At 42.6% G+C, this 26,612-nt stretch overlaps 3 protein-coding genes across 3 annotated transcripts in view; 1 reads left to right on the top strand and 2 right to left on the bottom strand.

Annotated features, from left to right (window-relative positions):
• The window catches only part of LOC126568615 (uncharacterized), a 383,782-nt gene that overhangs the window by 262,702 nt on the left and 94,468 nt on the right, over window positions 1-26,612 (bottom strand). The window lies entirely within an intron of this gene.
• The window catches only part of LOC126567514 (UPF0598 protein CG30010), a 134,701-nt gene that overhangs the window by 86,344 nt on the left and 21,745 nt on the right, over window positions 1-26,612 (bottom strand). The window lies entirely within an intron of this gene.
• The window catches only part of LOC126567921 (MOXD1 homolog 1), a 51,510-nt gene continuing 29,985 nt past the window's right edge, over window positions 5,088-26,612 (top strand). Inside the window, exon 1 of the mRNA XM_050224287.1 lies at window positions 5,088-5,489. Coding sequence (XP_050080244.1) covers window positions 5,088-5,489 — 402 coding nt within the window. The remainder of the gene's footprint in view (window positions 5,490-26,612) is intronic.

Below are 26,612 nucleotides of genomic sequence, written 5' to 3'. Positions count from 1 at the left end.
TTCATTTTACCCCTTTTTAGCAACTCCCAAAGCAACCCTTCTCTCTTACTCCTCCCTACTCCGCTCAGAACGCTCTGTCTCATTTGCTCGCACTAAAGCGCATCGACCCATGTGAAGCATAATTTTCACGCACCGTAGAATTTCGTCCGTGCTTCGATGTGTGCGTAAAAGCGATGCTGGTGTTCGCAAAACACCAAAACGCACCTGGCTTTACATTGTCGCCCCTTTCCGTTATCATGCTTGCTTCGCCACCATTCCGTCGCGTTCCCTTTCACGCCTCGGTTATGCTGCGGCTGCCGTGCCTTTCCTGTTCTACGTTCTTCCACATGGTCGCGGGTTTAACGAATATTTGACCGCGAAAGGTAAAAGCAACAGGGCTCATGTGCTCAGGCACACGTTCAAAAACTGTCTGTGGCAATGGGGTGTTTTTTTACTACGTTTCAGCTGCACTTTTCGAGAAGCTTCTCTGGATTGCTGGAGTGCTTCAACATAAGAAATGCTAGTTTTGAAAGTATTGGTCTCCTATCTAGCAAGAATGTTTGCAGTAAGTTGTGTTTACAGATCACTCAAACTGTCCACTCGCTTACCGAACGGCGCCAGCATTAGGGATGAAATTCATTGCAAATTATTCACAACAAATGATGCGAAATTAGTCAAAGGAAGCCCAGCAAACACTGCAGCATCGGATGCATCCATTTCGAATTTGTGGTCGCAGCGGTGCAACAGCAACACCAACTTGTGACATAACAAATGACTTTTCCTACAGTTTGCATACACAGGAATGCGTTGGATTGAATAATTTTGCTTCCGCAAATTCCACCCAACCACAACGGTACGTAAGGAATGCATTTTCCGGAACAACGTTTGCCTTGAGTTTCACAGCATCGTTTGAAACATTGCCGGCAAATGGCTCACCGAATGGTGTCGCCAAATGCAATTGTATAAAAGAACGATTTGTTTCAAATGTTGCTTCCGGACGATTAGAATCGCTTTGAACAAATACTATTCTGCATAATGGTCCTAACAGAATTGGTGGTAAAAATTGGTACGCACAATATCAGACCCAATTACAAGACTCTTCCAATGCTTACACCAGGTTTCACCATTTCAGAGCACGATCACTTCAGATGCTTGCTTTCGCTATCTCCTTGCCCCAGCATTTGTCCGGAATTCCTTTCCCTTAACTACATGAACGACCGATGTCGAACGCATCTGGTTTTGATGCATGCATTCGATGCCCTTACCCAACATCCTTCTCCTTCTGCTTCCCGAGGGCTCATGCGAAAAAGGAACCTCAGGCCTCAGGACATATGTCCTGCGTCTCCGTACCGCCTGGAAGGAAATGGGTATCCTTCTTCTTGAGTGCTTTTTTCCGCTTTTCTTTTGCTTTCCGTTCTGTATGTTTGGAAGAGTGTGTTTGTGTGTGTTGTTCGGGCCAGAGTGCGTTTAAACAGGCCGTCAGGCAGCATACGGCAGAAGGTAAATATGATGTTGTGCCGCAGTTTTTGTCCGCTTCTCGTTAAATGCTGCCGTGTGTTGTAGGCTCCCGCGGGAGTCCTCGAGCGGCGAAAGGAAATTTACAGTCGTGAAAGATATTTTAGCAGCAGTTGGAAATTTCTTTAAAGATGGTAAAGGGTAAGGAAACATTTTTGTGGATACGGTTATTGGTATAAATGTTCACACACAGTACTGAAAAAGGATAAATAAATAGCCCTCAGGAAAGCCACTATTCACCATTTTAATTCCAAATAAGTGTAAATAAAGCTGCGGTAAGCCGTAATAATATAATGGAAATGAATAAGTGTAAATAAAGCAAAATAAAAAAACAAATTTGTCTGTTTTTCGTAATAAAAAAAAACAAAAATTTCAAATTCTCTAACAAAATTTTATTCTAAATTTTTTGTTTCGTTAAGAAGCATACTTCCTAAATTTGTTTTTTTTATAGAACTTAGTTAAACAGCTTGGAAAAGTAATATGACCGTTGGATTAATCACTAATTTGACTAATTCACTAATTAAGACTTGTCTTGAAGACTTGAAGAAAACTTGTCCTTACGCTTTTAAATAATAAAATGACAGTTTTCCCGAAATAACGTGATTTTGTTCAAGGTTTTGTATGCAATGATCACGAGGCATTATTTTATTGTTTGACGTTATGGAAGTTTTTCAACGAATAAAAAATTGAGATTCAAAACTTGAATTCCTCTTGGAGACTACATTAAAGATGAGGCTCACTTACATAACAAAGAGTTTCAACAACGAAAAGAACCAAATGAATTAATTCATTCTTAACTTGTCTATCAAACTTAATTATGTTGTTTAGTTAAGTGCTTTTAGAGCGTATTTATAACACTTTGAAAATGAAATGAATCAATAGCAAACATTTAAAATGTTAAAATTCAAAATAAATTCACCCTAGCGTGCAGCATTCCTCACGCACACGACTGTTCCGCACCGAAACACACAGAACGGTACAGAAGAAGAAAAGAAAAGCAGGAGACGGAGGGCAAAATAGCAGAAGAACACACACAAAAAAAAAACTTACCCTACCTCCCGAAAGAACACACACCGGAACGGGAACGGTCGAGGCAGCATAGAAAAGCCCGCTCAGCATAAACTCGTCGCGCACGATAGAGCGAAAGAGCTAGCGTCCGAAGATGAGCTAAAAGAAGGAAAAGAATAGCAAAGCCAAAGGTAGAATGCCGGCTCTGGTGGTGTGCGTATGGTGTGCTGTCTGCGCGCAGATGTGCCTGCTTCCCGGGGTCAAAGCAGACCCGGTGCACGCAGCCCAAAGCAAAGCCACCGAAACCGGCAAGCCTGAAGGAGTCGTCCATCGTTCGCTGCGTGTGTTTGGGCGCTCGTCGCGTCATTTTCGTACGCTTGTGGTGCTTGTTGCAAGTGATCAGTGAAGATCGCGAATTTGGTTAGTGAATGTGGCTTTATATAAGTGGTGAATTTTATTGCTCGTTTTATCGCGCTACTACCATCCCGCACAAAAAAAAAGCGCCCCAGTGGGGGTGCTGATGACACTCTTCTTGGGTTGTTTAAACGTTTTACGATTAGCTATTGCTCATGGCAGAAAAGTTCGGTGTGTCGTTTTTGTCAATCTTTTTTGTTTTTATCCAACCCCTTCTGTGCTGTGCTGTCCGTGTTTTCGCTGTTGTGATTTTGCACGATCGTTCATCTCCTGGCCGCAAGAGAGATGCATGTGAAACGCAGTTTTTTTTTTTTTGTTAGTTCTGTTCATCCTCCTCCATTTGCAGTCTTCTTATCCCGAAATAGTGTAAAAGCATCTCCTCCACCTCGACGAACGTGGAAACAAAGCTAGCAGCAGCAACAGCAGCAAATAAAGAAAAAAAAACAGGGTGAATAAGATTTGCAGCGCTTTGTCGACGTGAGTTTTGTGTCGTGCCGGGATAAGAAGAGGAACCACACGCGGACATCCACACAAGGCAGGGACCGTTTCGGCTAAAGAATAATCAAACAACTCGAAAGCTAAAAGCGATCATGTTGAGAAGAAGGTGGTGATCGCGTGTGTATAGTGGGGGAGGGGGGGGGGGGTGTTGCGAACTCGGGGCGAAGAAAAAAAATCGCAACAAGTTTTAGTTCCCACGGTTTTGGCCACCGAGAATTGACAACCGGGTGGGAAGCAAAATAACAACAAAATGTGCCCTCAAGGAACGGAAGATCCCATTAGCATTTTGGCAATGTCCCCTATAATACGGATAGCAAGGCAACAGCAACAAGAAACAGCCATGACCGGATGATTATAGACTGTGTAACCATTTCGGAAAAATTAAATCATCTCCAAATGGGAGCTATTCATCAAATGTCAATAGACAAATCAGATACGATCATTAGCGCCATATTACAAAGCGTCTGCAAAGTTTGATTGGATGTGTTGGTGCGCTGCTGTTTTGTCCTGTTTTGCAGGGTTGCTCAAGATTAAAAAAAAAACGGACCATTCTATACCCGATCCTGGCACGTTTAGGACCTCAATTCAATTTTTCAAAGTCTTATAGGAGATTCTACCAGTAGATTGTCCACATCATCCTGTGCAGTTTCCAAAAATAGCTGGCACATTACTACCTCATTTCGGACACCCTGTAGTACCCGAAATAAAATACACAAAGCACAAATTAATAATTTGCATACCTTTGCATCCCTTTGACTTGGGCTCGAGAAGCACAAGCGGTGGCCTGAATTGCTAATTCGATTTCTATCTTTATTTTTAACGTCTTGCTTTGGTCCGTATTCTTTAGTGTCTTAAATCCGGCGAGACTGATCTCGCGGGGATAGCCGCGAAAAAAAAACGTAGAAAAGAAAACAAAAAAAAAAACAGATAAGCCTAATTAAGGCCGCGATCGATAAGTGAATAATTCGATATCTGTGTGTGTGTGCGTGCGTGTGTGTGTGTGCCTGATGCTGTCTGATTATTATTCGCTTCTCCCAGCATCTTCATCGCATCCTCTAAAACAGTGATTATTGTGCGTTCCTGTGGGCAAGAAGAATTACAACAAATTCTTGCCACTAGTCTTTCCAAAAGCTTTTCTGTGTTCTGTGAGTCTAGCTGGCGCTCTAAAGGGTGTGCGCTTGTGTGTTGATGGTATAATTAAAGAAAATAAGTGCTTGATTATTATCCCTTACCACCCGTGAAGAGCAACAAAAATAGGATAAGCGATGAAAGAAAAAACCGCGGAACGCGGCCAAGTGTGTGCATAAATGTGCCAGTGATCGATCGGAAATAATAGAAGCGAGTGCGAACGAGTGTGTAAAAATTAAATCTACACTGTAGGCATTCCGTGCCTGTGTGTTTGTTGTTTGGAAAATTAGCTCATTACCAAATTTTGGCCCTTTTTCGCCTTCGCGATCAGTATCGGCTATAGCAGTGTGCTCAGTTTGATCCTCGCAGCGCTTTTGTGCGCTCCATGCGTGTTGGTGTGTGGAAAGCTACACTAAACATCAAAACAAAAAAAAAAACAAGTGAGAAGCATTTCGAAAATAAGCAAAAGAAGATATAAATCTGCCAAACCGCGGGGCCGCGCGCGCCTACAGCCTGAGAAGTTCGCCAAGTTTCGCCTAAACATAATGGCACCGTGTGCACGAAAAGCTCGCGAACCGTTCGATGGCTGCGGTCCATTAACTAATTATAAGCAACCCTCGGGATGGCCCAACCCGGTGCCCTTACGGTGGTTCGTTGGTGCCGCGCTACTGCTGACGGTGGGCTGGCTACCGGCCCATACCGGGGCGTTGGCAGTGACGCCGAAAATCGAACCCGTTCATCATCGCTGGAGCCGGTCGGAAGCGATGGACCCGAACGGGCTGTACACGCTCGACTGGCACATCGACCAGAAGGACATCGTGTTCACGGCCACCGCTAATACGCGCGGTTTTATGGGACTTGGCTTTTCCCACCGGTCGGAGCATATGGCCGGTTCGGATCTGGTGCTGGTGTGGGTTGACGATCGTACCGGAAAGCCGAACGTACTGGTAAGTTGGACCGAAAACCCTGTTCTATTTTGGGGATGTATAGTAGAACGACTTTTTCGTTCTTTTTGTCTTGCGATGGAACACATCCTGAACAGTTGGAGTTCCTGTCATCTAGCGGGGGGAATATCTGGCTTTTGGAACTCTGGTTTCCTGCGAACGAACACCGAGAACCTACTTTCGAGACAGTAAAGGATGTTGCGTGTTTCCTCGTAGAATTGAATTGCCATCTGTTTCGGTTTGAAATATTCTTTGAAGCTTGAATAAGAGGGTTTTACTGTCCTCGCCTTTTTGGATACTCTCGTCGCTTTTGGAATATTATTTTTAGGGTGATTTCTTCTATATTTTTGTCATGCTTTTACTGCTAAGTACGGATCATTTCTGTTCGATAAGCCGGGTCGAGGATAAGAAGGATTATTGACCCGGTGATGGGGGGTTTTCACAGTGGTTGAAATCTCAGGTCCGGAGTTCAAATTCCATCCGAACCGTTCCCCCGCAGTGAGGATTGACCTTAAGAAGATGCAGGTCCGAGCAGCAGGTCCGTGGTGTATGGGCGGGTCATAGTATAAGCAAACTACGCAGATGCCCCGAACTTTCATGGAACTCAGAAATCATAGTCGGATCTCCAAGAAAATAGTTGTTCGCCCATAGAAACATTGGACGTTTAGTTGACCCCGAAAATAAATAACTGACACTCGTGGAAATCGAACGCAGAGGCATCGTGAGAAGTGATTCTTGGCGTGTTCTTGGCATTTAGTTGGGATCTCAGCGTGTTCTTGGCATTTAGTTAGGATCGGCGACTACAATCCTGGAATTTCGAGCAAGAGCTAGTCATTGGATAGTTCTGATTACGTCCTTACTTTTTGTATACGAAAAGAAAGAACGTTCTTCTGGTATTTTAGTACTTTGACTTATGTTCTTTACTTAAACACAACAGTGAACTTCAAACAACAACGACAAAAAGAACTATCGATTTAAAGCTTCTTTTCCTTTCCTGTCCTACGTATGCCAACATCTAAACACCTTCACTTAATTCTCTCGTATAGGAAAGTAGTATTCAAATACTTATTCCAGCAGGACGAAATCTAAACAGCACGATACCGAATGCCTACGAAATACGTTCCCAAGAAAAGAAAGCTAATCAACTCAACTGAATCGAAAGCGTATCGTAAACGGGCTACGCAAGCATGCGATTGACGTGAAACAGCAAATGAAGTCCTGTCGAGCCATCAAATGACCCCACTATCGGGATGCAGTATCGAGCAGGAATCAGGAAAAGGGTGCCAGAATGTGGTGATAAAACGGAGAAAGCCTTTCTTTGTTTCTCGTGTGTGATTTTTTTTTTTACTTTTTCAACCAGAATCCTCCCGGAAGAAGGATCGATATCCTTCCATAAATGTGACGATTCTTTCCGGGATTTGTAAATTAAATTTCCTCCATTCTTTTTTATCACCCAACGACCCCGACCGTGTCCGGTTGACACACAGCGATGGATGGATCGGTGCGCGGGTACGTTTGTATTGTGTGTCATCTTGCTTCAGTGGGTCACTCTGGTGTTTTCCCGACCTATTCCGGACCATACATAAGCATGGTGGTAGAAAATCAAACAATCGCTTCCAGGGAATCCAGTGGGGAAAAGGCAATAATTCCCTGTTCTGGGAGGTTGTTAGAGACAACTTGAGACTTGCTCCCGTTCTCGTTCCTTAGTGGTTCAAAACAGCTGTGGAACATATAGCGTTGTAATATAGCCTTTGTCTTATTCTGAGAACAATTTTTGTCCTTCTGTAGAACGATTTGCGCACCTGTAGCTTGTCTGACGGTTGCAAAATCATCGAATCAAAGCTCGACCAATAACAGGTCCGTTTGGTGTGGACGCTTGAAGTTTTGCCAGATAATTTATTGCCAATGTTATCAATTTACAAGACCGATTCAATGGTTTGTTTTGAAATTGATTTTGTCTATTTGATTACTTTATTTTTTTATATGATTTTCACTGGTAATGTGAACAATTTATAAATTTCTTTTTATTATCATGTTGCTAGGTTTATATTTCTACATTCCTTTTCATTTCCAAAGAATTTTTAATCCTTTTGTTCTTTTGCGGATGGAATTCAATTTGCTTTTCTCATAATTTTATGAAACATAACCGTCCGTCTGGTCTGGTTCTTCTCACGCAATAATCCACGCCAAATTGAGTTGCATAAGTAGATTGCTATCGTTGAAATGAATGAAACAAAGACCTTACTCATTAAGAAGCCGGTGAATGTTGGAGCAAAACAGCAGCATAAAACCAAAATAGAACGCAAACTGACAGAAATTTATTCTTCCTAGCCTTTTCCCCGTTTTTTTTTTATACGCTCTTCAAAGCGCCCTTACTCAGCATATTTGTTTGTCTTTTTGTTTATGTTCGTTTTACCCACTCGCTTGTGTGTATGTTGTTTTTTTTTTATTTCCCGCTACTCACTGAACGTCTGTAATATCTGGTTTAATTAGTTCGTTACATCTTGCTCCGCATCTCCGCACCGAAATGCAATCAATTTCGTCACAGTGCTCACGAGTCCGGAACGCGCGCGCACGGGCCTTTAGTCGTGATTCCGGTTCCGGTCGCGGTACTCAAGTGGAACCACCATCGGCTGTACCGACAGCAGTAATGCAATGGTATTAGCGATGCCGGGCAGACGCTACAATTAATTCTGCTGAACATTGTGGCGCGCGTCCGATATATTGCACACCATTTCATAATGAAATAGGTTCAATAAAATTTACTCAATTGAACGAACAATGTTGTAAATTTATAAACATTTTGCTTCGTTGTTTTGTTATTGTCTTTGTTGTCTTATGTTTTTTTTATGTTGTTGTACTCTACTCATTTTGTTTACATTATTTTATGTTTCTATTACTCTTTGTTACATTTTCTGATATTAATTATTTAAAGTAGATTTCGCTCAAACTGTGTTGTATCTTTTTCTCTCTTTTCTCTACGTTTCTAAGGATGCTTCTTACTTTTTATTTTACAAATTTGAATTGGATTCCAAAATATTTTTTCTCTTCACCATTTTCTGTTTTTGTCTTTCTTTCACGCTTTTATGTTGTTTCATTTTAGTATTCATTTTTTCTTTCTTTTTTTATGCTTTTGTTTTATTTTTCTTACAATTTTCTTATGAAAAGTACGTAACTAAATTTTGAAGTTTTCATTCACTTCTTTGAAGCATTGCATAATCTTTTTCATGTTTATAATTATTTACCTTGTTGTATTTCATTCAAATAGAATATTTTAAAACTTTTCCACTTCACACCAGCTGACGGTACAGATCCGTTCCTCTCCACCAGCCATTAATATGCCCTACAAAACAAAAGCAGCGAGCAACGAAGCAGCAGAGTGCAGCTGTTCGGAAGCGCCCTCATGTTCTGTTGTTCCGCCGTTACAAAGACATTTGCCTACCTTACGGACACACTTTACACGTCCTACCACCCGGCATGCATATTTCCTTCTCTCTCTCTCTCTCTCTCTCTTTATTCCTTTCCATATTTATAGTTTTGTTTATGTTGACCCTCTTTGCTCGGAAGTGCCAAGAGCTCGGGTTTTTGCGGTTTCTTACGCGCAGCAGCTGCAAAACGGTCGAGAAGACCACTTGATGAGTGGCTGTGTAGCGCAGAAAGAAGGTAAAAGCTGCGTAACAGTTTACCGGATAGTGTTGCACACCAACCACCAGTAAATTGGTAACGTTTGAGCTGTTTGGTGGAAAAAAAAACAAGCGCAGGAAAGGAAACTTTACGCATAACTCCATCTGTGAAGTGTTGCGGGTTGATGAGCGTCTCCTGTTCAAGAGCAGGAATCGGAAGCGTATGTGTCACTATAAAAGCTTTCTTTTTCAAAATGAGGGATGTTTGAAAGAATATTTGGCAAAGGGAAGCCCTTCCGTTTATTGCACAAGCTGGTAAACACAGGACGCAGTGCAGAACAGGTAAATTGTGCCGTTCAGATCCTTTCTAAATGGGAAACTGAACGCTTTGAAGCTTAATTAAGGAGCCTTGAAGGACGTACCACATGGGTTTTCTTTGTGCCGAAGCTTCTTAAGAACAGCTGTTTACAAATTTGCAAAATCCCCTTGTACAGCAAAAGAGCAGAGCGGAAAAGACTTATCATTTTTAATTATGAATAATTATCTGCCTCCGAAATTGATCCATATTGTCAATTCATTATTAAAGGTTGTGAATTTCAATTTGCATGCAAATACCCACGACGAGAACCCAAAGTCCCGAAACAATAAAACGAATGCAACTTATACCCAGTGTCTCCCATGCAACAAAGTTAATCGATATTTCACAGCACGAGTCGCACACTAGTGGTCCGTGGTCCGCATATTTTTTTTTTGTATGCATATCGATTGCTGTGTGCCATATCATCATATCAACGGGCATACTTCCTTGTATTTCGTATAACATAAAAATAAGAACATAAAAACGCGGCATTGTCACCATTGGCAAACCTGCTTCCTGCTGTTCCGGCCTCTGATTGCTTGCTGCGTTTGGGGCGGATATATTGATTGGATTGGCCTTATGCTAGTGAAATGATTGACTTACAGGTTTGAGTGAAGGCAAAATGACAATATTACGATTAAAAGACAAAGAAAACTCACTTTTTAATAATAAATTGCTTTTGTTACAGTTAAGGATTGAGTAAAAGGATTACTAAATAAATGTTTATTTATTTCAATAAATTAAATTAAATTAATTTCAATTCAATAACTATTTATTTGGACAATTAAATGTAAATTTACTATAAATTTAATGTAAATATATAACATGTAAAAGAACAATACGGCACTGGACCGTCATAATTAATTATAAATAAATAAATAAATAAATAAAAATAAATAAAATATAACATGTAAATGTAAGTGGCGTCCTGATGGTTTAGGCGACATCGGCGCCGGTCTTCAAACGGCAGGACCGGGGTTCAAATCCCATCCGAATATCGGACCGGCCTTCGACAAGTCTTGTAAGCCATTTAATGGCCGGCGTGACCTTAGTGTTCGTTATTTTTATGTATAACGAACATAACACATTTTACAATAATACAGAGAAGCTCTTAATTCAATCAATTATTACATTCACCTCAGCCAGAAGTACAAGTGTATAATACAAACGGCTCACATTATTCCCTATTCTAAAGTCAACGACGATCAAAATAAGGCACCTAACTTAATCCATTTGAATTGCTTTTCTAACCTTAAGAACCGTTTTTTTTCTTTCTTCTTATCCAATGCACCAAAGCAACGTGACGCAATCCGCAAATTTGTAAAACGAAATCACATTCTTCCCCTAAAGGTATGAAAAATAAAATTACCTGTTCAGGCATTCTTCCCATTACCTTCCAGATTTAGTGGTTTTGGGCTCCCGGAGATTCTTGGAATTTTTGTTCAGCAAAACCGTCCAAAACCCCGTCCCGTAACCGCAGAAGCAGTGCGTGTAACACTCGACCGAGGCTACTTAGCGCTTCGAGGCGGCAAAAGCAGCACCTACCTCTAATCGGTAGGCGCTCCTTGAATACTAAGCAAGTCCTCGGGAGCCAGCGGAAGCCAAACAAAAAAAAAAAAAAGAAAGCCCCAAATCTTTTGCGTGTGTTGAAGGCTAAGGCCAGCCAAAAGCTGCCGGTATTGTTTTTTCGAGCACTTTCGAGGCACGTTTTTAAGATTCCCCATCGGTTTTCCGAAGGGTGATATGGACTTGCGTGCGTGCCTGCTGGTGGTGGGAGAGAAATTCTATTCTGAAGTTAAAGAAAGCTCTCCTCACCAGTGTGAGCTACCTGTTTGAAGTGAATGAAGGAAACAAACGGCAACAAAAACGTACGGTTCTGATACATTACACATTCAGGAACACTTCAGCACACAGATCGAGTGCGATGATTCGATTGGTGAGAGGAATATTAATGCGCCCTGCTAATAGGCCTAAGTGGCAATCAATTGGGTAATTGAATTGGATATACGGTCTGTTTGTTTGCCACCGTGTGCAGTCGTCCGTGGCTGGGGTACTCCAAATCCAGACGCTCTGGTGAAAAATATCACCAGGAAGTGTACAAATAAGCTATTTACTCACTGTAATTAATAAAACGCATCCCGCCAACAGCGCCATCTTCGGGGAAATAATCACACTTCCTTTCATGCACTGTTAGACTTGAAGTACTAAACTACACGAGCACAGTGTTGGAATATGTTATCTCAAACAGTCAAGCTACGCTTTGCTGACACGACCTAGAAGTCATCTCGAACATCGTTTACGGAGCTAATTGCACGCTAACACACGTTGATCCGACACAAAAGTCGCAAAATAATAGGGAGCGGTTGGGCTTCGTTTACCATTTGCACCACAATCTACATAAATAGACTCAAGCCCCGAAAGCTCAGCGCCCGGCTTCCAAATTGCCATGATAATACGGAGAAGCAACCGCACGCCCAACGATGGTGCGCCTTTGCCCTTCAAGCCCACCCAATGTGTTGATGATCATTTGGCCAGGCAAAAACAAGCAAAACATGTACGAATGAATTCGGCTTGCCTCCGCAAGTCTTCTGGAGTCTTCTGGATGGAGGGGTTACAGTCAACGACATTAATAATTGATTCCCGGACTTCTGCACTGCTCACGTGCGTGTTCCTAGCATCGCTCTCTAGCAACCAAGCCCACTTCAATGCACGGAATTTGTGCGAGTAAGCAGCTCTACGGGCCGAAAGCGAAAGAAATGCTCGGGCCACATAGCAACTGCGTGGTAAAGAATTCTTCGCTCTCCACTCACCACGGGACAGAACGGCTTCGTTCTAGGGGTTTTTGTGTTTTTGCTTCTATATCGTGTCATCACTGAAATTTCTTCAAGACGCACCAGCCTGAAATTATGCCATTGATGTCGGTTCGTGTAGTGCATACGTAAGGAGAATGGAAATATGCTGCCACAGGAAGAGAAGACAAAAAAAAAACTCCTACACCGTGTGCCGAAGCATGACAAGCAGACGGGCGCAACCCAAACGGCATCTGGAATGAATTACCTCAAGACGGGATTAGACGCTTTTTCTCACGTTAGAATGTGGTTTTTTTTTGTTAAGATGTTAAATTTAATATTCTAATTCGTTTCTTGCGTACAAAACGTGCAACAATATTAAATAAATTTATTGAATAATTTCTCTTGTCAAGGAAACGATGCCACCGTTGTTTTCCCATACGAAAGGAACGTTAAAGGTAGCTGCCGTACGCAAAACCCGGGACCCGGGTTTCCGGTGTACAGGTGTTTTTCATCTGTCATTTAAAATCCTCATTTGGGACGCCACCCAGCGTAGATGCGCGAGAGACACGGAGCGAGTGAACCGAAATGAGGCATTAAGTACGTCGGTTTAAAATCTGGTAGATGTTAATTACGTGACAAATGCCAAGTGCGGTTATTATGGTGCTTCCGGTGGATTAAAGCCGTGCTGGGGCGTCAGGAAGCATGGTTTTTAAAGGGTTGTTGTTGAACATTGCCGATTTGCCTGCACAATTATTTACAAGCAAATGATACCATTATCTCACATCGAAAAACACATTCAAAAACGGTTTTAGTTGAACCCTTCTGTAGGGTTAAATGGGAATCCTTTGCCAAGGTAAATAACCCGCTTTATCTGATTTTAAATTATCGCTTATCTATACTCGAAACCCTGTCCTTGCCGCAGTATCTGAATATAAAACCAATCAACGTATCTCGATGAAAGATTTCCGGCAAACTTACCCCCCAAAAAAAAAAACAAAATCTTCCGCCCGTTTGTTGGGAGAAACACACCAAGCAAAAAAGGCGAAGAACCGAACGCAAAAATTTATAGCCCACTCATTATTGCCCTTTTACCATCCACGCCTCAGGTAGATCGAATCGAATTCTCTCCCCTTTAGGACAGTTTAAAATTAAAACCCAAACCATCATCGCATCCGAACGGGACCGGTGCGATTGTTGATTTTTTTGTATCGCTGGCTAGGTTTTTGGGATTGTTTGATTTGACATGGGTGTTCTGATTTACTTTGCAGGGCTTTTGCGTTCTGCTAATCCAAATCCCCTCTTCCGTCGATCATTCTGCGAGAATTTGGTGAGATAAAATAACCGCCCCGAGAGCATCGGCAGCCTGATCAGTGCCCCATGTTGACCGGATGTTAGTAGACGAGCAAGGGGAAGCCCGACTCGAGCAGGGAGGTTTATGTTTTTTTTTGTTGGGAGTTAGTTCCGCACGTTAAGTTTGTTGTGGTGGAACCATTTTTGTGAAGCATGGTCGACAATTTTGGGACCTGGCATCGGTGGGCTATTTTTGTGGGCTTTGTAGGCGCTTCACTGGGAACACTAGACATTTATGATGCATTTTCTTCTTCATGGGAAGCTGTTTAGTTGGGCGCGTTGGAGCTTTACCTCTGCAATAAAAGGTATGATTTATTCGAGCCGGAGCGGATGAAACGTTTGCGCTAGCGAGAGCTAGTGTTTATGATAATTATTGCCCTTCATATTGCTTTGGTGGATGCATTTTATATTGAAGCCGAAATGGCTTTAAAATTGGTAATTAAGTACATTTAATAAAAGTGATGTTTTCCTAGAATTAGCGTTTTTATTAATTTTATTATTTTCATTTAAAATATGCTTTGTTTGCAGATTTTCTTCATTATCATTTCTGAAAACATTCATCGTTTTCTAGTCTGTATACCATTCATGAGGAAAAATAAACAAATCTTTCTCAACACACGCGCACCATATCCTAGCCGGGCATGATTAAGTGACACTCACGCACACCACAAACCGCCAACCAGACCCCAAACCACCATCCTTTCTCCATTGAAACAACCCAGCATTTTTGCGAAGTGCGCAATTTTCCAACCTGCCACCCAAAAGTTTGCCGAGCCAAACGCACTGATCCCGATCCATCCCAGGACAAACGCCATCATCATCATCTTCCCTTAATGTATCGAAAGAGTCTGCTCGAGCGTGAAAAATATCTTACCGTATCGTTTGCCGCTGCGAAACAGTGCGCCCACAAGCTTGGCCAAAAATTCAGTTGGTTCCGAGGATAAAGTCACGCTTCAAAGGGATCATAAACCGTTGTACCAGGGTACAACGATGGATGGTGAGATTGGAGCTGGAGTCTGATTATGTCTTCCTCTTAATGAAGCTCAATCACTCGAGAATGTAAATCCCGTCCCTGGTGCTGTGATGTGGGATCGATGTGGGTGAGCCGCCATGTGCGCATCACGCGTTGACTTTTTTATCCGAGGGAGGTAAAACAAACAGCTGTAGGCAAGCTTGAAAATGGGAAAATTTAGATGAGAGGAAATATACTTCAACATGTTTGCTTGAGAAAATTCACTTTCAAAAAATGAACGATTTTATTCTAAAGAAAACAAATCTTAGTATCATAACTTTACTCATTTTCCAACAGATGGCTCTGCTGGTCAAACAGAAGATTTGAAATTTAACTGATTAAATAATAAAAATAGTTGTTTCTTAGCATATTTTCCTCCTTAAAATTAAATAAGAAGCAGAAAATGTTACTTTTTAGTACTATTCCTAGACTTTGTGTCACTTTTTTCTTTGTAACGTCCCAAAAAAAAAAGGACTCAACCAGCCGTAAAATAAAGCACGACCAAAGCGCAAAGACACACTCCCAAAAATAGTAATCGTACGCCTTCATCTCAATGATTGATGCGCTAACGAATTCCGGTGCCAATGACGATGTTTTGCTCGTCCGGCCATACCATCCCCCGCCCTGGCACACATAATGACTGTCACCCAACTGCCGGTTGGAAAATGCTCGACAAATCCGATTATGCAGAAAGTATTTGTGATGCTTTGCCGTAAAGCTCCGCGCAAACCACCCCGGCAGCTAATCCCGCACAAAGGATGATGTATGCAGAGGCATTGGCATGGTGGTTGGTTTAAAAAAAAACACACACACTCACTTTCTGCAAACAAGATGGTGAAAATGGTGCAAAATGGCGTGTGGGGCAAAACGCTCGAGCACAATTCAGTGGGATAGAAATCATTTTTAAGGGAGTTTTGAGTGTCGTGTATGGATGTTTTCCAAAAATAAGTACATTTTTTTGTCGGAAATACGCTCGTTTTAAAAATAACATAGCTTGTGAATTTTACATGACACGAAAAATTGAGCAAAAAAAGCTCTATTCATTGATTTGCAGCAACACTTCCCCTAGACCGGCACGTTCGATAAAGTATGCGTAAACACATCCAGCCTTTCCTCCATTTTTATTCTTTCTCATTTCTCATCATATTTCGCTTCGTACCTTCATTGAATAACGAAAATATGTGCCACAAAATCTCAATCACCACCAGCATCACCACCACAAAACAACGCGTCTGGTGTTGCCCGCCTTTAGAGGGCCTCATTCCGACGCATTTGCATACGCTTACTGCTAGATTGAATTTTTACCTCGGCAAGGTAACAACGCCACAACACTACTTGCACAATTTCTCCTGGGTTCGATTCGCCGAATGAAATAGTTTACTTCCCACTTTTTTTCCGATTTGCATGCGCCACGTGCGCTCGATTGGCGCCGAATTCTTGCATCAGTTACTGGAGGAGTGGTACTGGGTTTCGTCTTCTGTGGGCAGTACGCTCCAGACGGTTTTTGTTGCCTCAAAAAAGGAAAACCCACTACGGTACTGCGGTAAGAGTGAGCTCAAGTATAAATCATAACCGCTGGCATTTTAGGAGCTGATGGATGGAATTATTCAAGGCTTACCTTAGATACCTTTTCCAGGTAGCTTCAAAAATGGGATTTAAATGTTCATTAAAGCATGTACTTCTTTCTTGTCACATTGATAAATTTGTTGTTTAATTTAATAACCGAACTCCTGATGGACTTCTCAATTTTCAATCGTTATACTAAATCCATTCATCTAGTTCAATGGCTATTTTCTTATTGAACATAAACTGCTTTGAACTGTCTTAGATTTCAATTCTCGCTTCTTTCGAGGGAATAAAGCTAACTATCTTCGACTGGATGGTCTTTAGTTGGACACCAGAGCACTCAAATTATGTGCTTGTCTATATTTTTTATTATTTTCAATTTTTTTTCAAGAAATTCAATAGACAGCTTTCCAAACCTACAGCAAAACCAAACTAAAGCAAAAACATTCCTATACCTGTGCCAAGATTCCATAACTTGTCCGTATTTTTGCTTTGCTTTTCGATTTCAAATCTATTGCTTACTGCCGATGTCAAGTTCAAGTTCAGTAAGCTTACCGATGATGCTGATGATTTATGCCTTCATCAGTTCGTCGTCAAGTCAGCTCGTGAACATGCTTCATAAAAAAAACGGCTTTCAACAAACGTGTCCCCGTGGTTGAGATTTTCCTTTTCGGACAGACTTTCGGTCACCATCGTTTTGTTAATAAATCATCCCAGTTGAGCTCCTGAGCAATCACGTCCACTAAAGCTCCAAGCGGCCAAGAGCGAGTGAGCGACCATCGATGGTCGATGTCGACGTAAGCTTTTTTCTATTTTTCATTTGTCATCGCAACGAAACATTTTTCATTACAAACCGTAGAGTAGAATGTAGGAATTTTTGAAGGATTTTTTCTTTCGGGTTGAGACTCCAAATCCTAATCAACAATTCTGGTTTACAGTTTTGACTGTTGGAACAATGTAGCAGAATATGTTTTATAGATTTTACGATTTTTTTGTTAGCTTTCATCAACATTTCACCATATAAAATGATGTTCGAAAGAACGAATAGCACATGAAAAGTGTTGGAAGCAGTACGTATGACTTCCGGGCATTGTTAGCTGCATTCGTTTTTCGAGTATACGAGTGCGTGTTGCGTGCAAATAGAAAGGCTTACTATCTGGTTGCTCTATTGATTTTGCGACAGTCCCTACTAAATTGTTAGCGAACCGTATGAACGACACACGCTCTAAACGACCTACCTCACAACGAGCCCCAAGAATTCTGCGTTTTCAACGGAAGTCGTCCAACACACATGCTGGACCACCAGTTTCAGGAATGCGCACATAGCAACACTATGGTGGATTTCACCAGCGTTAGAAGTGTCCCGGAAAAGAGACGTCCATAGATTTTGGGGCGAGTTGTAGCCAGTGACCAAAAGGTTCAAAGGCCCACAACGATGATGACCAGATAAGGTTGGTAAAAACACTACACGAAACGATGGAATTTCGGTCCTGCCGTATGGTAGAACCTTCCATTTACCGGAATAACACGTTCGCTCAGATGAGCGAGTACCTGAAGTAGAGTGAAATCAGTACGCAACCGTGTTATCACTGCAGTGCTCGAAGGGATCGCTACTTTCACAGATGCTTAATTATCCTAAACGAACGCGCACTGCCTGCAGTACGACCAGCATGAAGCTCTTCTAAGTAGATGGATCCAATAGCTACTAATGCGTTGTCCATTGTTTGTGTGTGAATAATATCAACTTTTAGTAAACATTCGACCGTACACATCAAAGCTGCAAAGCGTTGTCACTGTCATCTAGCCAATAATAATGAAAATTCTTCCACTCCTCCGCTGCAGTCACTATCACTATACGTAATTAACCCCACTTTTACAACTCCACAAACACTTGTCCAGTCCAGTCCAGTTGGCGTAACAAATGGATACAAAACTTTTGCAATCTATTTGTGGGTTTTCCGCATCTCCATTATCCCTCCGGTGACCTTTCGGTGACCTAGTCGCCATTGGACTGTGTTTGTTGATTTATGTATGTCCTGCCTTTGGAGCTAACAATATTGAGACCATCTTTGGTTTGGTAAAAGGAAAAGCACCCGGTGCACCACATCACGGGGAAAATGTAGAGCACTCCGTATCTCGTCCCGTAAAGCTAGCGTTCTTCGGTTGCCGGACCTACCGGAAAGATAAACAATACCGAGAAAAGCTTTCACTTCTCCGGTGTGGTGGAAAATAATAATCAGTAAAATTATGCCTTTGTCATCGTTTATCACGCAAGGAAAATCGATACATGCAGGCCCCGGCGAAGGGAAATCGCGGAACCGCAGCTTTTGTGTGCGCTGATCTGCTTTTCGGCAAATATCCTTTTATGTTTTGTTGTTGCTTTTCTACTCAACGTCAAAAACAGATAATGTTCACCTTCTCTATTAATATAATCAATCCTGCTGCCCAGCAATTTACCTCCCAAATATGAGGGAAAAAAAACCTATCCTCACAAATCGAGCATCTCTTTGTGTCCATCGTTACCGGATATCCGTGCGATAACTTCTGTTAAAGTAATTTCGCAAAGGGCTCTTTAACGTGTGTCGTCCGTTGCCGATGAAAGGCGTTCGGTTTTGTTTTTTTTCCCCTTTCCCCTCGATATGTTTCGCCCTTGGCTGGAGCTCGCCTAAAAGCAGCTTCAATTAATGTCTTCAAGCGCCTTTTCCGAGAATGCTCGCGCTGCTCACATGTCACACGACATCAGTGGGTTTGTGATGCGTTTCAGGCCGATAAATAGAATTTTTCGCGGAACTATCTACACCGTCGCTTGGATGGGTGCAAACAACAGGCTCAACAAGTGTGCGAAATAGGAACGAACGAACAAACCATCCATTACATGGGCCAGTAAAAGCCTCTTTCCGCTTCAATTCAGAGCTTGCTTTATGAAGGTCGATATGTCCAAAATTTCATCCTTCAAAGTGAGAAAAAACGAAGTCCTTGTACACACGCGTTGAATTGCTCGCTTTATTCATCTCGTTAAGTTAGCGGCGAGTGCTTGAAGGTATTGATTTTGGACCAAGCAGCTTTCAAGTGGCAGCTAGCTTAAGAACGAAGGGCCAAGAACCAGAAGAGTACTGATGACACATTTTCCTTCTATCCAGGCTACAACTTGCCTTGCCGGCTGTTGTAGTACGTGCTAGGTTCGAATGATGCAATTCTAGGCATTACTTTTTTTGGTAGAAAGAAGAAAATTGGACTGTACAAGGTCCTTCAAATCCACTAAAAAGCTATCCACTAAAAAGCACTAAACATTTTAATGGACTTTGAACTTTGGATGTCTTGTGTACTTCGTAACCGTGTTACAGTCTTTATTTGGACGAGGCGTCCATGGCAATCAATGTTTTTATTTGAATCATGTCTATTCACGTTGCGATTAGACCACGGTTTTTTCCCCCTCGTCCACCAAACTTCAAATCATTACGGTGACCAGCAAAAGCTGCCTTGGGAAATTCCTCCACTTTTTTGAAAGCAATTCCGTTGCTACCGGCTTTGTTGCTTTTATTAGAAGTACCGTCAAGGACAAATGAACGCTTGATCGTGTCCTCTAAAAAGGAATATTGGAATAAGAATTCTGCTGGGCCGAAAAGAAGGTGCTCAATTTTTGAGGGGTTGTTTTTTTATTGGGGCAGGAATATTCCAACGCATTAATCAAAACAGTCAATTTGCAAACGTCATCGAGGGAAGGGTTTCCCTTTTTATTGTGCAACCTATCAATAGATAGCACACATATCCATGTGTTGTGCCGTTAGGAACGAATATTATTCTTCGTTCTCGGATCGTTTGTAACAAATACGTCACACTCACTATGTACTGAAAAAGGACACACATTTGAGTTCCCGTTCGATCTATTTAAACGTAATTGAAGAACGTATAACGACGATCCTTACCGGCAATTGATTTCATCGTTCAATGGCCTCAGATCAAAAGCTCCTTTTCTTCGATCGATTTCTACAGTCGAACATTGAATTCGGCTTGCTAGAGTTTCTGTTTTAGCACACGTTGCTGTCCACTCTATACTGAGAAATCCTTAACCTTGCTGACAAATTATGTCATTATGATTAGGAGCTCCCTTTAGCAGCGAACTCTATCCAGTACAAATTCCAAGATGAAAGGGAAAACAATTGTTCCTGCAAGAAGCTTTTAATGAGCAGTATTGGCATGGGGCTAGCTAGTGATAGCTGTCTCAAAATATCCTAAAGCTTCTTGGCAGTTCCAGTTAGTTCCAGTGAAATTTCGGTAAAACAATACGACGGGTTCTAGTAAGAAAATATTGTAGCATATTGGCAGGAAGAACGTTGGCAGGTTTGAGAATTTCTTGCAGGAAGATTAAAATTATGTCTCCCCCCATTCCACTTGTCATGATTGTCTCTACCGAAACGCACACCCTTTGCGACGACACTCGGCACCATCCAGCAGCCCCACGGGAAAATGAGTGATGTTTGAGATGAAAATTAAAATGCTTTCCCGTTTCCGTGCCGGGGACTTTCGGGGCCCGGTAGCTAATTTTCTTTCAACCTGTACAGGAAGACGCTGCCTCGCCGTAGAAACGACGATGTCCCATTGTGTGCCTTCCCATAATTGCCTTTTGCCATTAATTGCTACTTTGGAGCTACATTTTCGAACCTGATGGTGTGCGTGTCACGTCTGTGTGAGGCGTGTGCTTGGCTTGGTTAGAATTGATAGCTTTCATCACTTTTCCGTCTATCGACGGCTTCCCGAGCGAGTGAGTGAGAGAGAAAAGGGCTTCAGTCGTAAATAATCTGCTTTGAAATTAATCCAATTAATACGGTTCAAACTTGTGCCGGATGCTGAAACTATTCACACTGATAAGAGCAAGCGAGGTACAGGATCTTTAGAGAGCGGAAGTTATTTAAGAGTTAATATTTGGTGATGCTTTACTTAACAACAGCTTCCAACTTTAAAGAGGAACAATAACAGTTTTTTTTTGTTTTGGGAAAACAGCATCAAAAAACGACCTTGATTGCTTTATGTACATTTGGTGAGCAAGCAAGTCGGCAACTTCGAGAAGTTTTAGGGTGCTTTTGTAAACGCTGGCTCAAACTCGCTCGAGTGCATAATTTATTGCGCCCTGACGCGTACAGAAGTCAGTTAGGGTGAGACAAAGACTAGCCAGAAATTTTGGTTACCAAGTCCTCGCAGTCCTCGTGCCCATAGGTCGTCCAAGCGAATGGAGCCGATGCAGCGCGCAAAAGATTTTTATCGCTCCAAGTTCCCCTTTACCCAAGTGACGCGGTTCCACAGTTTACAGCTAGTCCTCACCGGTCTTAAAAGGTGCCTCTCGCTCTCCAGTGTGTTCGTTTTTATGTGTCTGCTTGAGGGAATAGCCTTTCGGTTACTTCAACCATACGCATGTGTCCTGCTCTCTGGCACGGTAACAACTACGTGTACGTCCGTACGTTTTTGTCGAGATTTTTGTGTCCATGAACTATTTCCGCAAGACAAGAATTTCATGCCAGAACATGAACGAACCAGCCAAACTAAAGAAAGAGATACCATATCTACAAAGCTACCATTTGCTACCTTGTGTCTTCTGGAGCAGCTGCACATTTTAACCGTATTTCCTTAGGCGCACAACTTTGCCTCCGGTGGTGCGAAGCTGGCGTTTAATATCCGCCCGAATGTGATGAGAATCTTGCAGAAACGTTCCGAACTCCTGCCAGCGCATTAACAGCCCTCGGGCGTCAGGGAATTGCCTGCTAGCGGAAATCAAAAGTAAAAATGTGTAATAAAAAAAAAAACCCAAGCGTTCTTCACTCGGTTCGCGAATTCAATCCGTACTCTTGTGAGAGCGTCTTATTCCCGGGGTCCCGAAAACCCGTTTTGGAGGGGGCTCCGGTTGTTGTGCTGTGCCGACGTGAAGACGTGAAGAAGTTTGATTATCGCTTTAAGATCTTCTCCCTGGTGAACGATTCGCTTCAACCGATCGGTATTGTGGAAGATCATCAGTTAGATATGTTTATTGCTTTATTCGTTTGCAGTATCCGCTTCATTCTTCCACACAAAACACTCGGACTAATGTCCCAGGACGATCGCGCGTCTTCAAGGTTGTCCAGCAAATGCATTCCAATGCCAGCCAGAATATCTTCTCCGCTATATCTGGTCCGTTGTTTCATTCATTCGAAGCGAAATTCTCATCGTCTCGGAGCAGGTATTAGCGAACAGCGAGTTTTTGGTCCGTTGTCGTGTTTTTGTCTTCCAATAACGAATCTCATGCATGGTTGAAATCAGTATCAAATTACATGCAACATTTCGCACATGAGATGGCATTTATCGATAAGCAGAATTTATTGAGCACTACAGATCCGAACCGCAGGACAAATCCTGCAAATTGAAGTCTAACCAAACATTGGAACTTTCTGCTAAAAGATTTTAGCCATTTTTTTTTTGCTGATTATTCTCCAACAATGATGACTAGTGTAGTTCCCTAATTGTCCCACCTATGACACAAGCTACGTGAGAGAAAGAGTGCGCTTTATGTTTGGGCGTGTGCCCTCCATGTTCTAGACTGAAATATCGGTAATTGCCAGTTGGCACAATTACTAGCAGGAAAGGATATAGATATGTCGGATGACATTTGCATGAGTATACGTCCTAAGGACTCGGTACGATTTAATGGAGAAGACTAACGATCAATGTCCTTCGATTTGGTTGTTACTTCCAGCAATAATAGTAGATTGTTTTATTGTAAGCTTGTGTTCTGATGCCGTCTCATCAAAGTACCAAAACAAAGCACGCAAGTTCATTGGTAATTCTATTCTCGTTTGCTCGTTTCTATTTCTAGTGCTATATTTATCTTTTCTAACGCTTCCTGTTCTTTTGCTCTTTCCTTCTCTACTTTCTTTAGGTAAGTTTCGATCGTCCAACAACTTCCAACTTGGTGCACACTGATGGTTGGTGTCGCAGTGAAGCTGCACGGGTAACATTCTTCCCTTCAACGTACCCAAGAGATACCACAGCATAGCTCAACGGACTTTTAATTTAAAATTCAAAATCCATTCCATGCTCGTAAATAGTCGATTATTGGATCGAGCTTGAGGAATCTCCGCACCGCCGACGCCTACTCCCGGGACAGGAACGACGGTAAAATATGGGAAAAATCTAATCAACGCACCAATTGGCCCCCCGAGGAATCCTCGAACGTGAGCTGTTCAAGAGGCTTTCATCTTGGCATAGGTTGTAAATGGTCGAATGTTTTGGTGTTTGCTGACGTGCAGCAAACAAAGCTACATCATTACGAGCAGCAGTGTCTAACGAACGGGATTGAAATGGGCAAAGCACGAAGGAGCGTTCTAAATGTCACGATTAATCGTACGGTGCTGTAACCTGTAAGGAAAGGTTCCTGCGCTGGGTTGAAATTTTAAAGTCATTTCATGGAATATCTTCTTTCCAAAAGATTTGATTATCACTTCCGTTTAAAGTTTCCGGTGCTGTATGGCAGACAACTTTAAAGCGCTTATCATTTCAGGATAATTATCAATCCAAGTCCTGACGGTTATTGTTGCCAGTCTCGTAAGTTGCTCACCAGGGCAACTAGTCATTGCCAGGCAACTGATTCCCGTAAACTTCTAATCCCTAAAGTGATTTTCTTGAGCCGGCTTCCTGAAGCAAAACGGTTCACTGGTGAAAATCTTTCACCAAAAGCTCTTCCGGTCGAATATAAACTTTCCCTCATTATGATGTCGGAGACATCCGATACAAACACACTGATCTGATGTACGTAAGTGAGATGCAGGTCGACAACTTACTCATCCTATCCTTTAAATGTTTCTGTTCTCGCCCATCCCAAGAGCAATCGTGATAAGAAAAGCAGCAGACGCTTATCTGCGGTTCGCATTGATTGTTACTGCACTCCGTTCCCGCAGTTTTGAACAAAACCGGGCTTCCCATTTGCTCTGGGCGCTTTAGATAAAACGTTTTCAAATTATATCTCTCAAAAAACATCACTGAGGAAGTTCCGTGTGGCCAGTACGAACAGTCTAATCAATGGGAACAAAATTGGATGAAAAATATTAAAGCACTTCATCATTGTTCCTTTGGAGTTTTGAGTGCAGTCCGGAGCTCTCTTATCGCGCACGCTCGCTCCCTCCCTTAGGACTGACGTCAAAGGCGACAACTTCCGAGTTTCCGACACGTTTCATATGCGTACCACCATGATGTAACACACTGACCAGTTGCTGGAAAGTTTTTTCATTTTATATCCAACGCTACAACACCATGCTCGTACTTCCTAAAAACTGTGGTCCAGCAACCCGGTCCTGTTTCTAGCCGAACGTTGGTGTGACGTGTGAAAACTATTATTATGTTGGGAATCATAAAGGATATCCTTACGTGCAATTCCAACCATCCGGTCGAGTGTATGATTAAGGCGCACGGTAACGCTGGTGGAAACGTTATATCGCACTTGTTCGCTTGAGGGATACAAGTTGAAACGAATCCATTTTTGTTGGCCATGTGTGTTTGGCAAGGGGATCTAATATACTCGGTTTCTCGGTAACCATTAGTTGAGTTTTTATTTGGGAAACAATTTCTATGGAAAGTGTGTAGTTTAAGAAGGTTCTCATTTACATATCAAACGAACGTTCGCTCGGGATTGGAACAGAGCTTTAGCTAGTGCTAAATCTCATTAATTCTTAAAGTCCAGCACGTACCAACAGGTCATTATTTCGAGAAGCTATATTTGATCCGCTTTTTTCGGCACTTGATGACTGCACGTTGAATGGAAGTTGGACATACGGGGCCTGTCTCATATCTGGCGAAAAGTTTTCGAACCTAGTGTGCTCCGTAACTAATCGCAGAGGTGGACTAGCACGTCATCAAAGTGTAGTGGTATTTGCATACGCTACGGAGCAATACGCCAGTCAGTCTAAATTACTTCTCACCTCCGCATCGAGATCATTAGCCTGGATTCTAATGTGATAACTACATCACTCATGAGGTACTTTCTGTATTCTCTCAGGATAGTACCACTACAATTCTACAGTAGTACATACCCAGATACTTCCAATAATAATGCTCTATACCGGTGAAAATTCGTGCGCTCGCTTGCTTGCTTTTCAGTTCCGATTTTGATAGCGATTGTTGACACTAGAACCATAAGACACAGAAAAAAGAAACTCGCATTCACCACTCGTGGAATCCTTCCAACTCGAAGGGAACATGTTTTCATCCAATAACAAGTCAAATCTTCCCCGTCTGCCCTTCATGCACAATGGTTTCCTTCCGTTGGACAAACGATCCCGACCCCGCAAACGATCCCGACACACGATGAAATGCCACGAATAAATTTCGTTCACTTCCTGCTAGCTCCATCCATTCCGGCCGGGACTCTCGCAACGCAACCACCATCGGTTGTTTCATTGCCCGGTTCGTTCGGGAGTTTGTTTAAAATTCCACCAGCCCGTAGAATGGAGCCACCGGTAAGGAACTGCAACGGAATAAGTTCTTCGCTTGTGCAAAACAAAAAGTGGTTGCAAATAGTTGTTGTGGAGGGTTTTTTTTTCGCCTGTTGTTGCTTTGTTTTGTATGTTTCGTTCAGGTTCTTCTGCTACAGATCGATGCACGCCCCAGCTAGTGGCGCCAACGAACTGGCGGAACTTTACTTTTTCGCAGCGGAAGAGGTCACATTCCGCCAATGGAGCTGCTGGAGCTTTTCTGTACGTGTCCAGATGCAGCTTCTTGGCGGTTTGCTTTCCGTGCGCCTGCTGTGCCCCGGTGCAACTCAAGCATCAAGTGCCGGCCTGCTGCGACCATGAAAACTATCAAGGCTGGTTGGTTGCTGCATATTTCACAAGACTGCTTCTGTTACACAATAACCCTGATTCCCTGCCGAACGTGCGTGCGTATCGTTCCTTTCGGTCCGTCGATCTTCATTGCACCGCACAGTGATTGATGTAAGCGACGAGATATTTGTTCGAATAATTTCTCCTGATCCACCGGCGAACTAACCAGTGCTCGCAAGAGATTGACTTCCTTCTTGCCTTTCGCCTCCCTTCAGACATGCGTTTGCCACCGGCCAAACCTGAGGACCGACGTTCGCCGCCCGACATTGATATGCAGTGCACGCACCTTCACACTAAACCCTCCAACCACGCTGCCACCTCCGGCGAAGGCATTTAATCAACGAGACCCGACCCGGTAGGTTCGCTGGGTCCGGGCTACTGGGGAAAAAAAAGGTGCTGAAAGAAATTAAAATTAACGAGTGCCCGGGGTGGCCAACGGTGCGTGCCTCTGTACCGTGGAGGGTGGCAAAACGTGGCACCTGGTAATTGCCCAGAAGATCCGCTCACCTGTCAGTGGGACGTGAAATGGGAGTTTACTCTCACACACATATACTAGCACACGTAAGGGTAAAAATCACCGTTGAAC

The sequence above is a fragment of the Anopheles maculipalpis genome, chromosome 2RL, assembly GCF_943734695.1.
Source record: "Anopheles maculipalpis chromosome 2RL, idAnoMacuDA_375_x, whole genome shotgun sequence".
Taxonomy (NCBI): domain Eukaryota; kingdom Metazoa; phylum Arthropoda; class Insecta; order Diptera; family Culicidae; genus Anopheles; species Anopheles maculipalpis.
The sequence above is the reverse complement of the archived record's forward strand: the minus strand, read 5'-3'. Positions and strand labels throughout refer to the sequence as shown.